Source organism: Spea bombifrons, chromosome 1 (assembly GCF_027358695.1).
Source record: "Spea bombifrons isolate aSpeBom1 chromosome 1, aSpeBom1.2.pri, whole genome shotgun sequence".
In the NCBI taxonomy this organism is placed as follows: Eukaryota; Metazoa; Chordata; class Amphibia; order Anura; family Pelobatidae; genus Spea; species Spea bombifrons.
The window spans coordinates 26,627,278-26,641,087 of NC_071087.1; the positions used below are offsets into that span (position 1 = coordinate 26,627,278).

Genomic DNA, 13,810 nt, shown 5'->3' on the forward strand with positions numbered 1-13,810 from the left:
ATACAGACCTCGAGGCATGTGTCCGGATTAGCGCACTTTTTGTGACTACCAAAAGCAGGGCCGGCCCAAGACTTAATGCCGCCTGGGCATTAAGTCTTGGGCCGGCCCTGCTTTTGGTAGTCAAAACTACCCCCCCCCAGTCGGCTCCATTGTAGGGCCGGCCCTGACCAAAAGGCACCTTGTGCTTCTTGCGACGTAAAATCCTCCAGGCCTGAGAATCAAGCTTTCCCCACAGCTGGTATTTTTCTGTGGCGAGAGAGTGGGGAGCAAGCTTCCTCATTGGGGTGAAGCTCCCTCTTCAACTACCAGCACCAAGCCCAGAAACAGGAGCCCCGACTTCTCGTAAGGGGTCCAAGCAGACAGAGATGAGGGACCATTCTCTCAATTCTCCCCCGAGTGTCTGTTTTGAAATGCCTGTCTTTTCCCGCTCCCTCTGGTCTGCTCCATACCATTTTGCATCAGCTGGCTCTGCTCAAGACCAGAGAGAGGAGGGAGTGAGTGTGATGGCTGGGTTTGGAGAATGGAGGTGTGTTGGTAAAGTGTAATGGGCGTTAGATGCTATGGCTGGGTGCCATAGGAGTGGTGTGATGGGAGTGAGTTGGGTAGGTATGAGTGAGGTCATGCACATTTTGTGGTTCCACCCTCACCGTCGCACAATCATGGCTCTTTATGAAAAAGGTGGCAACCAAGTTATATGAAGTGCAAAGATGGCTGAAGCAGCCATTTCATGCATTCAATTTCTAAACGCATTTCCTGGGTTTTCTACACACATTATGGTGACTAATATGGTTGTAGAACACCGTGACTTTCTTACACCCAGCAAACATTCTGAGCGCCTAAAAAAAGAGACATCAGGAGAGACAGTCTGAAGGTATGGTTTTAAAGTGTGTTAAAGGAGACAGTCTGGAGATATGGTTTGAGGTGTGTAAAGAGACAGTCTGGAGGTATGGTTTTAAGTGTGTACAGAGACAGTCTGGAGTTATGGTTGTGTGTACAGAGACAGTCTGGAGGTCTTGGTTGAGGTGTGTAAAGAGACAGTCTGGAGGTCTTGGTTGAGGTGTGTAAAGAGACAGTCTAGGGGTATGGGTTGAGGTGTGTAAAGAGACAGTCTGGAGTTATGGTTGTAAGTGTGTAAAGAGACAGTCTGGAGGTATGGGTTTAGGTGTGTAAAGAGACAGTCTGGAGGTATGAGTTGAGGTGTGTAAAGAGACAGTCTGGAGGTATGGGTTTAGGTGTGTGTAAAGAGACAGTCTGGAGGTATGGGTTGAGGTGTGTAAAGAGACAGTCTGGAGGTATGGGCTGAGGTGTGTAAAGAGACAGTCTGGAGTTATGGGTTGAGGTGTGTAAAGAGACAGTCTGGAGTTATGGTTGTAAGTGTGTAAAGAGACAGTCTGGAGGTATGGGTTTAGGTGTGTGTAAAGAGACAGTCTGGAGGTATGGGCTGAGGTGTGTAAAGAGACAGTCTGGAGGTGTATGGCATAGAAAAGTAATGTTTCTCGTCACTTGTTGGATTGCACGTGTTTCCCGTGACATCACATTCGGCATTCCCAAAAAGTCTCCGTAACCAGCCCACGACCAGAGTTCGCGTTGTGCGCGGCGGACCCCCACGGGAACGAGGCGTGATCTCTGGGAGGAATGACAAGCAGAGGGCGGGAAGGGGCGGTGATGTGTAGGGGAGCGAAGAGCCCGGTAGAGGCGGTATATGCAGATGAGCCCTGCAAGCCGGGGCGGTGCGTGGACGCTGTGCATTAGACGGGCCGGGGCGGTGCGTGGACTCTGTATAACACGGCCCAGACCCGTGCGGGTATATAAACAGCCCAGCCTGCTGGGGAATGCATGCTGTCTCTCTGTCTCGGTGAAGGTAGGTCTGCGGACCGGACGCGGAATCATAACGCTGTGTGTCCGAGCGGCGGCTGGTCAGCTGCATGCAGCGCTCGTGTAATGCATGTGGCCGGCTACACGAGCAGCCATGTGAGGCCTGGGGCAAGTCTTCGCTCTATAGGTAGCCTCTGATATAAAGAGGTGGAGCTGAGGATGCCAATGTATAGCGCAGCAGCACATAGGGTTAAGTCATATTGGGAGGAACGGCTCCGTTTGTTGCCGGTGAGGTACGTGTCCGAAACGTTGCTTTCCATGCGGCGTGCCGGTCTGTCCTGGACAGTGCTAGCCTCGACGGGTGCCCACCGAGGAGTGTCCCCGGTACTGTATATCACACGAGGGGGGGTTTCCCTGCCCGGGATTGCTCCCCAGCCCCCCACTGTTTGAATGTCGCTGCAGTGATTACCAGATCTCCGCATTTCCCTTTAAATCCCGATCTAGTAGCTGGAGTATGCTGTGCGATCTCTTAACGCAGCTCATGTGATTGTACGCATGCTGCCTTGTATGATCAGACTGGTATTTGTGTGATTATACTGGTCCCAGTGGGTTGGGTATACAGTGTGCTGCTGCGAGGACTTGTATTTTAGTTTACATGTGAAGTCCTCCTTTGCGTGGTTACATTTATAGACTTAAAATATTAGATTGTAAGCACTTGAGCTGAGCTCTCACCATCCTTTCAAGAAACTTTGTATGAATGAGTGGCTTAAGACTAGATTGCAAGCTCCTGGGCAGGGTCTGCGGCTCCTGCTGTTTCTTATTTATTATGTATTACTTGTACACGGCTGCGGAATATGTTGGCGCTTAATAAAGACTAATATTGATAGATCGGCGAAGTACCCGCTTCAATCAGTGGGGAGACTTCTGAGACATATTTCCTCCGTGTCGTCACATCGGTTACAGGAGGAAGCAGCTGTTTATTTTACACGGGGTTTTTTGGGGCTTCTTTTTGTTTTTAATGACCTCTCTCTGCAACTCTGTGGAAGCAGCTTGTTTATATGCAGGCGTGTCGCATGTGCTGCTGCGGTTTAATATTTCACAATCAGACCATTCAGGTCAAAGTGCTAAATGTGGTGCAGTCGGCAAGAACATTAAGTTGGTTTCCAAGGCAACTGCACCACATTTAGCAATTTGCCCTGCAATGGATCAGAACTTCACTTTCATCACACTTTATACTCTGTCGCAGTAATATGATGTTTAAGTGGTGGGTGCCACCTAGCTGATCCTTCAGATATCAATACTCGAGTATTCCGAATGTCTGGACTAAAGGGATAACGTTGAATTCTAATCATTATGTCGCCCGCAGTATTGGTATAAGTTTTGGATTCTCGCGCTGAGAATGCAACGCTTCTCCAGTAATGTGATTGGTCAGTCTAAACGATCCATTGACGCGTCAATCACAGCGTTGTAGATATTTGTGACGTTAATCTCTTGCTATCCTGGTAGGCGCTTTTTTTTGTTGTATGTCTGGGGAATTTGCGACATCAAACAATAACAAGCTCGCAGATTAATTGTTATCGATGCATATCAATCAGCATATTTCCTTTAGGAAGTACCTGGCCAGGCTTCTAAATATTTTGTATGATAGCCCAACTTATTCTACTGGTATAGAGATGGTGGTATTGGCTTAACTGGGCTCCAGATGGGTAGGGAATCCCAAATTGCCTTCTTTCTGACAGTGATGGAGTTTCTTGTGCCTTTGTCTAAGGAAGTCATATACTCAATACTCGCCTTCTGCCTAGGGGAATAAAAGCCCTTTGATCCTTCGTGATCTGATAGCTGGTTACAAAGTCCCTGTAACCAAGATATCGCCTTTAAGTACCAGGGCGTGCTTGCCAGCTGATCACTATTTTCTTGCACAGTTGGGCTGACACTTACGGGGCATGACATTCACGTGCCCCCCCTTGAATTGTATTAAGGTGAAACCTGTTGGCCGCAGTTTGGTCATCCTATTTTGGAAGCACCTGGTGTAGCTGGCAATTTACTGTGCCAAACTCTGCCCCTTGAGTAACTTGTTTACTGAGAGCATGAAATATCTTCATTGTAACTGACAGGTGTATTTATTTATATATATTTCCTTGATCTGGTATGCATTGTACAAGAATTAGGCTGTAATATACATGTTGTTTTCTAAAAAAAATATATAATTTGTGACCATTAACAGAACCCAATACATAATAAACTGAATGTTTCCATAGTTTGTATGTTCTTATCCATACTGAGACGTGAATGGCTGTGACTCTATTAAAATAGTTATTTTTTTGCTTTTTTTGAAGAAAAGTAGATGACCATCATAGGTTATTAGGTGTGACGCAACCAATATTAATTTAAATTTTTTTATGGTTTTTCTTCCCCTTTTTTGAGTTTTATAGAGTTGTGACTGGGTGTCTGACTTGATGTTTATAGAAAACATAAACCGCCTATTTAGAATGCTATTACACGGATTATTCTTCAGTCCAAAATCTCCTGGTTTTTATGAGTTAGGGACTGTATTACAATGAGATCTGCATCTACGCTACCATTCAAAAGTTTGGGGTCACTTGGCTTTTTTCATGGAAGTCAAATCTTCCAGCTGTAACATAACTGCAAAATAATTTTCTAATGATCAGTTAACCTTTTAAATTAAAACCTGGAGGAGCGAACACAATGTGCCATTGGAACACAGGAGTGATAAAGGGCCTCTGTACGTCTATGAAGATTTTCCATAAAAAATTGGCTGTTTCCAGCTACAATAGTCATTTACAACATTAACCCCGTCTGTGCTGGATTTCTGATCCGTTTCATGTTTTAATGACAAAATTTGCTTATCTTTCAAAAACAAGGACGCTTCTAAATTACCCTAAACTTTTGAGTGGTTGTGTAAATACCTCACTTATTACTGATATACTAATATCTGTATTTTTTTGTCTACAGTTTTTGTAGTTTGGAAATTCTTTTTTCTCCTACCACCTTTTTTTACTAGTGACTCACTGAAGCGCTATTTTCACTTTCTTTCTGTGCGCCTCTGCCTTTCCTTTTCCAGTGCCCAGACTTTCAAGCACTTCCAGATTCTTGGGTCATGGCATTTGTTTTGTTCAGAATAGGCTGTAATAAGTGAAATATGACACAGCACAGAACATTGTAATAGTCTGAGTGTAGGTTGCAGTGAATAATTAAGACATTCATAAACTACTTCAAATGATGACCTTTTTGCGTCTTCACACACAGGCTAGCACTTAAGTTTACTTGTAAATTGACAACATTCAGCTGTGTGGAGGAGCCTTTCTAAGTAGATAAGTACATTAATCTGTATTTTGCCCCCCCCCCACACACCTTGCAGCTATAACAGCTTCCACTCTTCTGGGAAGGGTTTCCACAAGATTTTGGAGTGTTTCTGTGGGATTTTTTTGGCCGTTCATCCAGTAGAGCATTTCCACTTCGTTCCACTGAGCTTCCTTTTTTCTGCCGACCTGGAAGCTGCCATTGTAGGAAAGTGGGGATCACACCGGGCTGTTAATTTTTTTTTTTTATGGCAGTTATAATGAAAGCCTGTTTATCTATTGAAGTTGTTCTCCTATAGACTTTCATTTGTCGGTGTCCGGCTGGGGGATTAAGACTGAGCAGTTCTATTGTTTAGCACAAGGCAGTATCATAACAGATCGGGTGTTTTTTTTTTTGTTTTTTTAATATGCGGCTGTCTGACAGCATTTTAAGAAAGAACTAGAAAGGAAAGTAGTGTAAATTAGCCTTATAATAAAGTTTAGAATTTTTTAAATCCTAACCTTTTTTCGCGTAGATTTAACTGTTCAGAGTTCCAAAGTTGTCTCCATGGGCATAATAGCAATGTTGCTTTTGTTTTTATATATATTAATCAGTTCACTGGCTTGTGTGTGAATGACATTTTTTGTATGTTTGCCCGCTGACATAGATGATCAGTATATTATTTTAATGGTAGGTTTATTTGAACAGTGAGAGACAGAATAAAAACAAAATCCAGAATAATGCATTTCATATAAGTTATGAATTGATTTGCACTTTTGACCCCTTTGCAAAAGTAATGACTTGGTACTTGGTGGCAAAACCCTTGTTGGCAATCAGAGATCAGACATTTCTTGTAGTTGGCCACCAGGTTTGCACACATCTCAGGAGGGATTTTGTCCCACTCCTCTTTGCAGATCCTCTCAAAGTCATTAAGGTTTTTAGGCTGACGTTTGGCAACTCGAACATTCAGCTCCCTCCACAGATTTTCTATGGGATTAAAGTCTGGATACCAGCTAGGCCACTCCAGGACCTTTAATGTGCTTCTTCTTGAGCCACTCCTTTGTTGCCTTGGCCGTGTGTTTTGGGTCATTGTCATGCGGGAATACCCATCCATGACCCATTTTCAATATCCTGGCTGAGGGAAGGAGGCTCTCACCCACGGTACGTTGCCCCATCCATCATCCCTTTCATGCGGTGAAGTTGTCCTGTCCCCTTAGCAGAAAAACACCCCCAAAGCATAATGTTTCTACCTCCATGTTTGACGGTGGGGATGGTGTTCTTGGTCATAGGCAGCATTCGTCCTCCAAACAAGGCGAGTTGAGCGGATGCCAAATAGCTCGGATTTGGTCTCGTCTGACCGCAACACTTTCACCCAGTTCTCCTCTGAATCATTCAGAGCAGGGGGAATTTGAGGGCTCTGCAGGATTTCAGTCCTTAAGGGCGTATTGTGTTACCAATTGTTTTCTTGGTGACTTTAGTCCCAGCTGCCTTGAGATCATTGACAAGATCCCCCCATGTAGTTCTGGGCTGATTCCTCACCATTCTTGCATGGAGCCACAGAGGGTGATTGACAGCTATTTTGTGTTTCTTTTATTTGCGAATTATCGTACCAACTGTTGTCACCTTCTCACCAAGATGCTTGACGATGGTCGTGTAGCCCATTCCAGCCTTGTGTAGGTCAACGATCTTGTCCCTGACATCCTTGGACAGCTCTTTGGCCTTGGCTATGGTGGAGAGTTTGGTATCTGATTGATTGCTTCTGTGGACAGGTAACTTTTATCAAGCTGAGATTAGGAGCGCTCCCTTTAAAAGAGTGCGTTTAGTCTCAGCTCGTTAACTGTATAAAAGACACCTGGAAGCCAGACATCTTGCTGATTGATAGTGAAGCAAAAACTTATTTCACTGAGTAAAATGCAAATCAATGTATAACTTATCTGAAATGCGTTATTCTGGATTTTTTTTTGTTCTGTCTCTCACTGTTCAAATAAACCTACCATTAAATTGGTAGGTAGACTGATCATGTCAGTGGGCAAACGTACAAAATCAGCAGGGTTCAAATAATTTTTTCCTTCACTATATAAACACACACCAACCCTATACGGGCAGCTTGTAATTTTCCATGTGCTGCTAGATGCTTTTGTCCTGCTGTTGACTACATTGTCCAAAAAAAGTGGAAACTAGGTGAGCCTTGGTTTCTGGTTTGGTACTTTAGGGATGAAGATGGTGCAAATCACAAGAGACCTGTAACTATTGCACAGCTGATGACAAACGATGCCATGTGATTGGTCTGGGTGAATCCCTTCTGTGACAACTCCTGTGTAACTCATGTGGTGTTTTAACCCTTCGTATAGTGACATCAGACCAGTGCCACAGTGATTAGTTGCACATATTATTTGTTAAATGGAACTTGGAAATATTTCCAGATGTTTAACAAGGTAGTTGGAAAAGGTTCCTTCTTTTTTTTCAACTTGACATTATCATGTTTCTACCGTTCCTCTTTCACGGATACATTTAAATAACTTCTTTCTATTTAGAAAATGTTGCTTTGTGTGTGTGTGTGGGGGGGGGGGGTGAATCATGTAAAGCTAGTGGTTACAGGCTGAGGGCAGAATGAAAATCTTGCAACGCCATCTTTTCCTTTGACTGCTTATTTTAGACATGAGAGGAAACTTTTAGTTTCATAATCTATCTTTAGCTGTCCAAGGATTAAGATATCGACTCACATTGGTGTGTTCTAAAATACCACATTTACTGGCTTCAGAATGTGGGTTTTATACGTTCCTTATCACATGTATCAAAAATATCTATGCTTATGTCTGCATATATGTTACGCTTCTTAACGAAGGACACGGTTGCCAGAGGTACAGTTTGGATGCGTATATCTCGGATAGGAAGAGGCTATCTTCACAATCCTTAGGAGGATTTTGAGGCTTAATACACAGCATGAAGCCTTTAACCACCTGTCACAAAGCATGTCATTTTGTTCTTGCATTGAAAAAAAATCAGCAGAATGGTCACTATAAACACAACAAATGAGGTACCAGAAAATCTTTGTGTCACGTTAATTGAAAGCCCCTTTTCGTTTTCACACCAAAATGAAATACTCTATTTGAGTTCCAGGAGGTCTAAAAGGACCTTCTATGAGCACGCTCAGAAAGTGCTCTGATTCATTTCAGTAGGAGCGCTTATCTTTCTACTACTGATTGGCTGCTTCAAGCAGCTAAAATTAGTGCAAAACTCTGAGGGGGTGCGCTACATCTTCTTTTAAAGGTAAGTGGCTTTCTGTGTAAAAAAGAAAGAGAAAAAACATTGAAGTACTTTAATATGTACTTTAATATGTGTTAATTTGTGCCTTAAACTGTAAATTGCAACTTTAAGTAAGTGAAACTGAAAGTCCTGCTTGGAAGAGATCATGTACCTTTACTCATGAAGAAGATTTTTGGAGAATGTCAAAACTGTATTATCACTGCTTCATTCCTACTACTCTATTGATGTCAACCTGTACTTTTATGTCACTTAAGAGTTTGCAAGAGGTAGCTGGGTTGGCTCAGTGGGTTATTTTACACTATATGGCCAAATGTATGTGGACACCTGGTTATCATATCCATATGGGATTGTAGGTCATCCATTAATATAGAGTTGCCCCCTCTTTACAGCTGTATCAGCTCAGGCTCTTCAGGGAAGCCTTTCCAAAAAAGTTTGGATTGTGTCTGTGGGAACTTGTGCCCATTCAGCCAAAAGAGCATTTTTGAGGTCAGGCCCTGTTGGGTGAGTCCTAGTTTGCCATCAGCATTCATCCCAAAGGTGTTGGATGGGGTTGAGGTCAGGGCTCTGTGCAGGACAATCAACTTTCTCCACCCCAAGCTCCTCAAACCATGTCTTTATGGACCTTGCTTTGTGCCCTGGGACAACAGGAAGGGGCCTTCTCCAAACTGTTCCATAAAGTTGGAAGCATATCATTGTCCAAAATGTCTTGGCATGCTGTAGCTTTAACATTACCCTGGACCCTCTATAGTAGGGGCACTATGGATATTAGGAAAAAGATGGTGGTAACTGAATCCTACAGGTAGAAAGACATACAAATCCCACCATTCTCCACAGATGCACATAAAGTGAGTAGTCGTAAGCAGGGTTTTTGACTCTGGAGACACGTATGTTCTTGCTAATTGGTGAATATAAAATGCAGCCAGCCATAAACATGTTATTGTGGCCTCCTTAAAACTTCTGTTCCTCTTAAATAAAATGTTTATTACAACCATTTTAATATTCTTATCTAAAAGTTTAATCGCATAACAGATACCTGTCAGTGCCTTATGTTCGCATGACAAATGCTTCCTGAAAAAATACAAATATAGCCAAATATCACAGTGGTTAAAGAATTATTCCTGGGAAGGGTTTCACTATCCCCGGTAGCAAGAAGGCTGCGTTTTAATTCTTTGTTCAGTTATAAAAGTCTTTAAATTATATTGGTTTTAGTGGGTGTTCACAAATCTCTCAAATGGTGCTCAGTTTGATATATTAGTTGCCCTTGGTTGAGGATCTTGTTGAATATTGTCGATTTTCACAGCTAGTGGCCGCAACAAATGGTCAGTAAGCCAAATCATCATTCTGATATTCAAGGGTCTCTTTCAAGTCCCAAGTACATATGGGTGACCCAATTCTGGCCTGTTTTCACTATCTGTGTGTAATAAGATCTGTTTTGTTCTTGACCATAGATCTGTGGTCTTAAAATTGGAGATCTGGACATTGTGACCACAGACAATGCAAAACTTTAGGAAACGATGTAATTGTGTTAATTTGTGACCGAACAGAAGAGACCTTGGTTCAGAACCTTTAGAAACATGGCAATAATAAAGAAATAAACGCATAAAGGATGTGGCGCGGACATAATCCTTGTATTTATTTAATGTACCCAGTCTATCATGATGACAGCCTTTACTAGACTCTGAACCCACGCCTCCCATGTAAGCGTCCTTCCTATGTCTTAGTATATTACATCACTGATATTAATAGAAGCCCGTCAGCCAGCCTGTATGGCATCCTGCACTACACATTGAAAAGAGACCTGAAGAAGCACTTTGTAACTCTTTTTTTAGTAGTAAAGGCCGTCTAGACCCTAGTGTTCTCCTCAAACTGCGTGTGTGTGTGCGCATGCGTAGGAGAGTGGAGCGTGGCACAACACCCCTATTGCTTTGGGCTGGAGGCTCAGCAGATCGCTGGAACAAATGGTTTATTTTATGACGGTTGTTAACAGTGAATTCTTTTGTTCTGCTCTTGGTGGGGTGAGCACTGTCAGGAGATCTGCTGTCATTTCTGCTGCACTCTGTGACTGATGGCCCACAAAATGAACTGGGGCAGTGTTAGCTGCACCCCCACAAGTACTGCCTTCGCTACATAATGCGTAATAATCTTGTCAGAGTGGCACCATTACCAGCCCATGCCTGGTGCCCTGCAAAATTTATTTTGGACTTTTAGACCTTGAAATGAAACCATTCTTTCTTAATTTTGCAGTGTCTAATCTGTGAAAAATGAAGTATATACAATGGCTAGAAACACTATAGAAACATACATTTTGTCAAATAATTGAATTTTTTTTTTCTTTTTTTTTGTTGTTGTTAAGATTACCCTATCCAGCTTCTGTCGTGTTAAATAAACCCTAAATATTTACCTACTTCTAATTTAAAGACTGTGTAAGCTCTGGGTGCTTCTTAAGATCAAACCGCATAGATTCTGCTGCTGTTATAAGATCCCATGAACTATTTGTTTCCTCCCTGTAATGTAATGGAATGTGAACGTCTTGTGATGCTGTCTTCTGTCACCAGAATAAAACCCCAATTGCTTTATATTAACAATCGTGGTGCCGTGTTATCATTCTTTTCATTCTTCCTGCGTGGATTTTACAGAACCTACAGCTGATTTTGCATTACTTTATTTTTTTATTTGATTAAAAAGGCGGAAGAGTGTCTGCCTTGTGTACTGTAGTCGGTAGCACATGAGTTAGTACTATTAAAGGGTTAACCTCTTTCTTGTAGGGGGAAGTGAATGAATGTCTGTCGCTGCCAGCCGTCTGCTTTTTGTATTGCATTTGTGGTGTCACTCTGTAATGGATTACTCTGTGGGGTAACCAGCCTGTCACTGGCCTTCATCTGCCCAAGTCACCTTTTACCTACTAGGCATTAAGTAGCCGGTCTCTGCATGTGACTTAGATGTCCTGTAAGTCCTTGAATGCAACAGGATCAGCAGCTGACAAGTTCACTTTACTGCAGGGTGTGCATGTCACTCAGTCAGCCTTCGGCAGGACACATAGGGGTGAGTTCCCATACATAATGTAGATCTGGATTTTGGAGGGTTTTTTTTCTTTTTTAGTGTTTTGAGCAGTTATTGCATTCTTTGGTGCGATCACATACCGCGCACCTTGGTTTAGCTCAGTGTGCCCGGCCGGGTCGGTGTGTGTGTGTGTGTGTGCACATATTTCTGTCTGTCAACAAAAGCAGGCTTGTCTTATATGATCTATTATATTTTTTTATAAATATAATTACCATAATATACAGGAAACATAGAGGAAACTTCCACGTTAATGCTGTATAGAATTGTTTTGTATGTCAAACTAATTCTGGTTACATGAAGCCCGGTTATTTAATGGTTAATACATTTTTTGTTAGAGGAATGGTTTAGGTGTGCCATCTCTAATGTAATCTTAGATCATTTTGTGCTTTATTGACATTTCTTCTATAATTTGGAGTCAGTGTTTAGTTCTCACCTTTGCACCTTGGAAACCTAAACATTACCTTCATTAACAATGAAGCAGCTAGCGGACTGGCCTTTTGAGCTTTAACCATTTACAATCTGACTTAATTGTGAAAGTAACATTTGTATGAAAGGGAAATGTGAAAAAGTTTGTACCTGGTAAGTATCCCTACAATAAGTGCTTTTGATTAACCCCTTCCCACTGCCGCTTAGAGATAGAAATGTCAGTGGGCTTTAGAGTTGGGCAAGTCCTTGGCAGAACAAAATTTGCACATTAACGTTGTACGTAACTTGGTCATTTTGTCATATGCCGTTATGATGGCATCCGATGTTTTTAGACCAAGCCATTTATATATGAATAGAAACGGCAGCAGTCAATATGCTAGTAAGCTAAAAGCATATCCTGCAAGCAAAAGGGCTGGGGGGCTAGAAAACTAAATTGATGGATTAATACAAAATGTATTAGGTGAACCAGAGATATGTTTAAGGGCATAGAAATAGTTTTCCTTTTACATGTGTTCTTCAGATAAAAAAAATATCTAAAATAATCTTGTTTTATGTAAATTTAGTTTTGCAACCTTACCAGTAGGGGGCAGTGTAATCCATTCTCTTTGAGATTGATATTACTCCCAACTACAGCCAGCAGAAGACTTTAATCACTACTATAAAGATGACATTTGTCAGCTTCTGGCTCTAAATCTCTAAGTGAAGCTTTATCTCAATCCCTCTGTGTATCATCTTGTAATTCTCTGAACTATAATCTTAAATAAACTTTTATTCCAGTGCCATCAAGTGGTAGATTGTAAGCATAAACTAAAAAAAAGTTTGGTTTATTGTAAACTCATTTTTACTGAATGGGTTAAAACACAAAAAATTATTATTATTTTTTTTTGAGTGTTTTCTTTGATTTGAAGCTTGGATAAAGTGCATATATTGTGTATGGACATACGTATGCTATCATACTGTATAGATCCTAGTCGTATGTACTTAAACAGAATCCTTATTCCACCCTTTTTGAGTGAAGTACCCATGGGAGCTAAGTTCCCTGGGCAAGTGCCACTTGCAGCTGTTTATTAGGTATGATTGATTTCTGAGGTTAAAAAGAAGCGCCACAGGTTGGAACAAGTGATCAAATTGTCTTTATGCCACCTTTTCAGTGGCTTGTATGTTTCTGATGAGGTGGTGCTGACTTCAGATGTTTAATGTATACTATGAACTTGGCCTGGACACGTGTCTGGTTTGCAAGCGTATCACACATTGTTGTCCTCCTTAGCTGAAGAGTTTGAGAACCGTGCACCTGTATGTGTCCTGCAGTTTTATCTCTTCTCTGTATCAGCAAACCGAGCACGCTATACCCCTGAATAGAAAGATCATTTTATTGTGCCAGTTATACTTATATCATATATTAAGCCAGTCTTTGGCACTAGGGCATTTCCAAGATGAAGCAACTAATATTTCTGGTTTTTCTTCTTCATTACTTATTCCCTGCCCACAGGATTGAAGAACACCAGTAAGAATGCAGGCTAACGACCTCTTCCGGAATCTGAGAATTCCAGAGCTTGGGGACTTCAGGCAATATGTGCGAACGCTCCCCACTAACACCTTGATGGGCTTTGGAGCGTTTGCTGCTCTTACTACTTATTGGTACGCTACAAGACCCAAGGCACTGAAACCCCCGTGTGATCTGGCCATGCAGTCTGTGGAAGTACAGGTAACCTTTCGCCGCTTTGCAGAAATTACAATAGTAAATGCTAGTTAAAAATCAACTTTCAAATCTTCCAAAAATGCCTTAACTTTTTGGAAAGATAAGCTGAATTCTTTTTTTTTTCATCTTCTTTGGATGATCCAAAAATAATTGCATTGAAAAACCTTTATTACTTGCAATTCATCTTTTAGTGGAGTAAATCAATCTATTAGAAATGTTTTTTCACATATTTGTGGACATGCA

The 13,810-nt window shown here is 41.8% G+C and overlaps 1 protein-coding gene across 3 annotated transcripts in view; it reads left to right on the forward strand.

Annotated features, from left to right (window-relative positions):
* Positions 1–1,712: 1,712 nt before the first annotated feature.
* Positions 1,713–13,810, forward strand: part of ACSL1 (acyl-CoA synthetase long chain family member 1) — a 36,084-nt gene continuing 23,986 nt past the window's right edge. Inside the window, exons 1-2 of one of the 3 annotated variants that reach the window (XM_053459314.1) lie at positions 1,713–1,861; positions 13,358–13,573. In XM_053459314.1, the coding sequence (XP_053315289.1) occupies positions 13,379–13,573 (195 nt within the window). In that variant the 5' untranslated portion in view covers positions 1,713–1,861; positions 13,358–13,378. Of the gene's footprint in view, positions 1,862–11,271; positions 11,425–13,357; positions 13,574–13,810 lie in introns of those variants that run through there. The other 2 variants (XM_053459305.1, XM_053459295.1) reach the window with 2 other exon arrangements.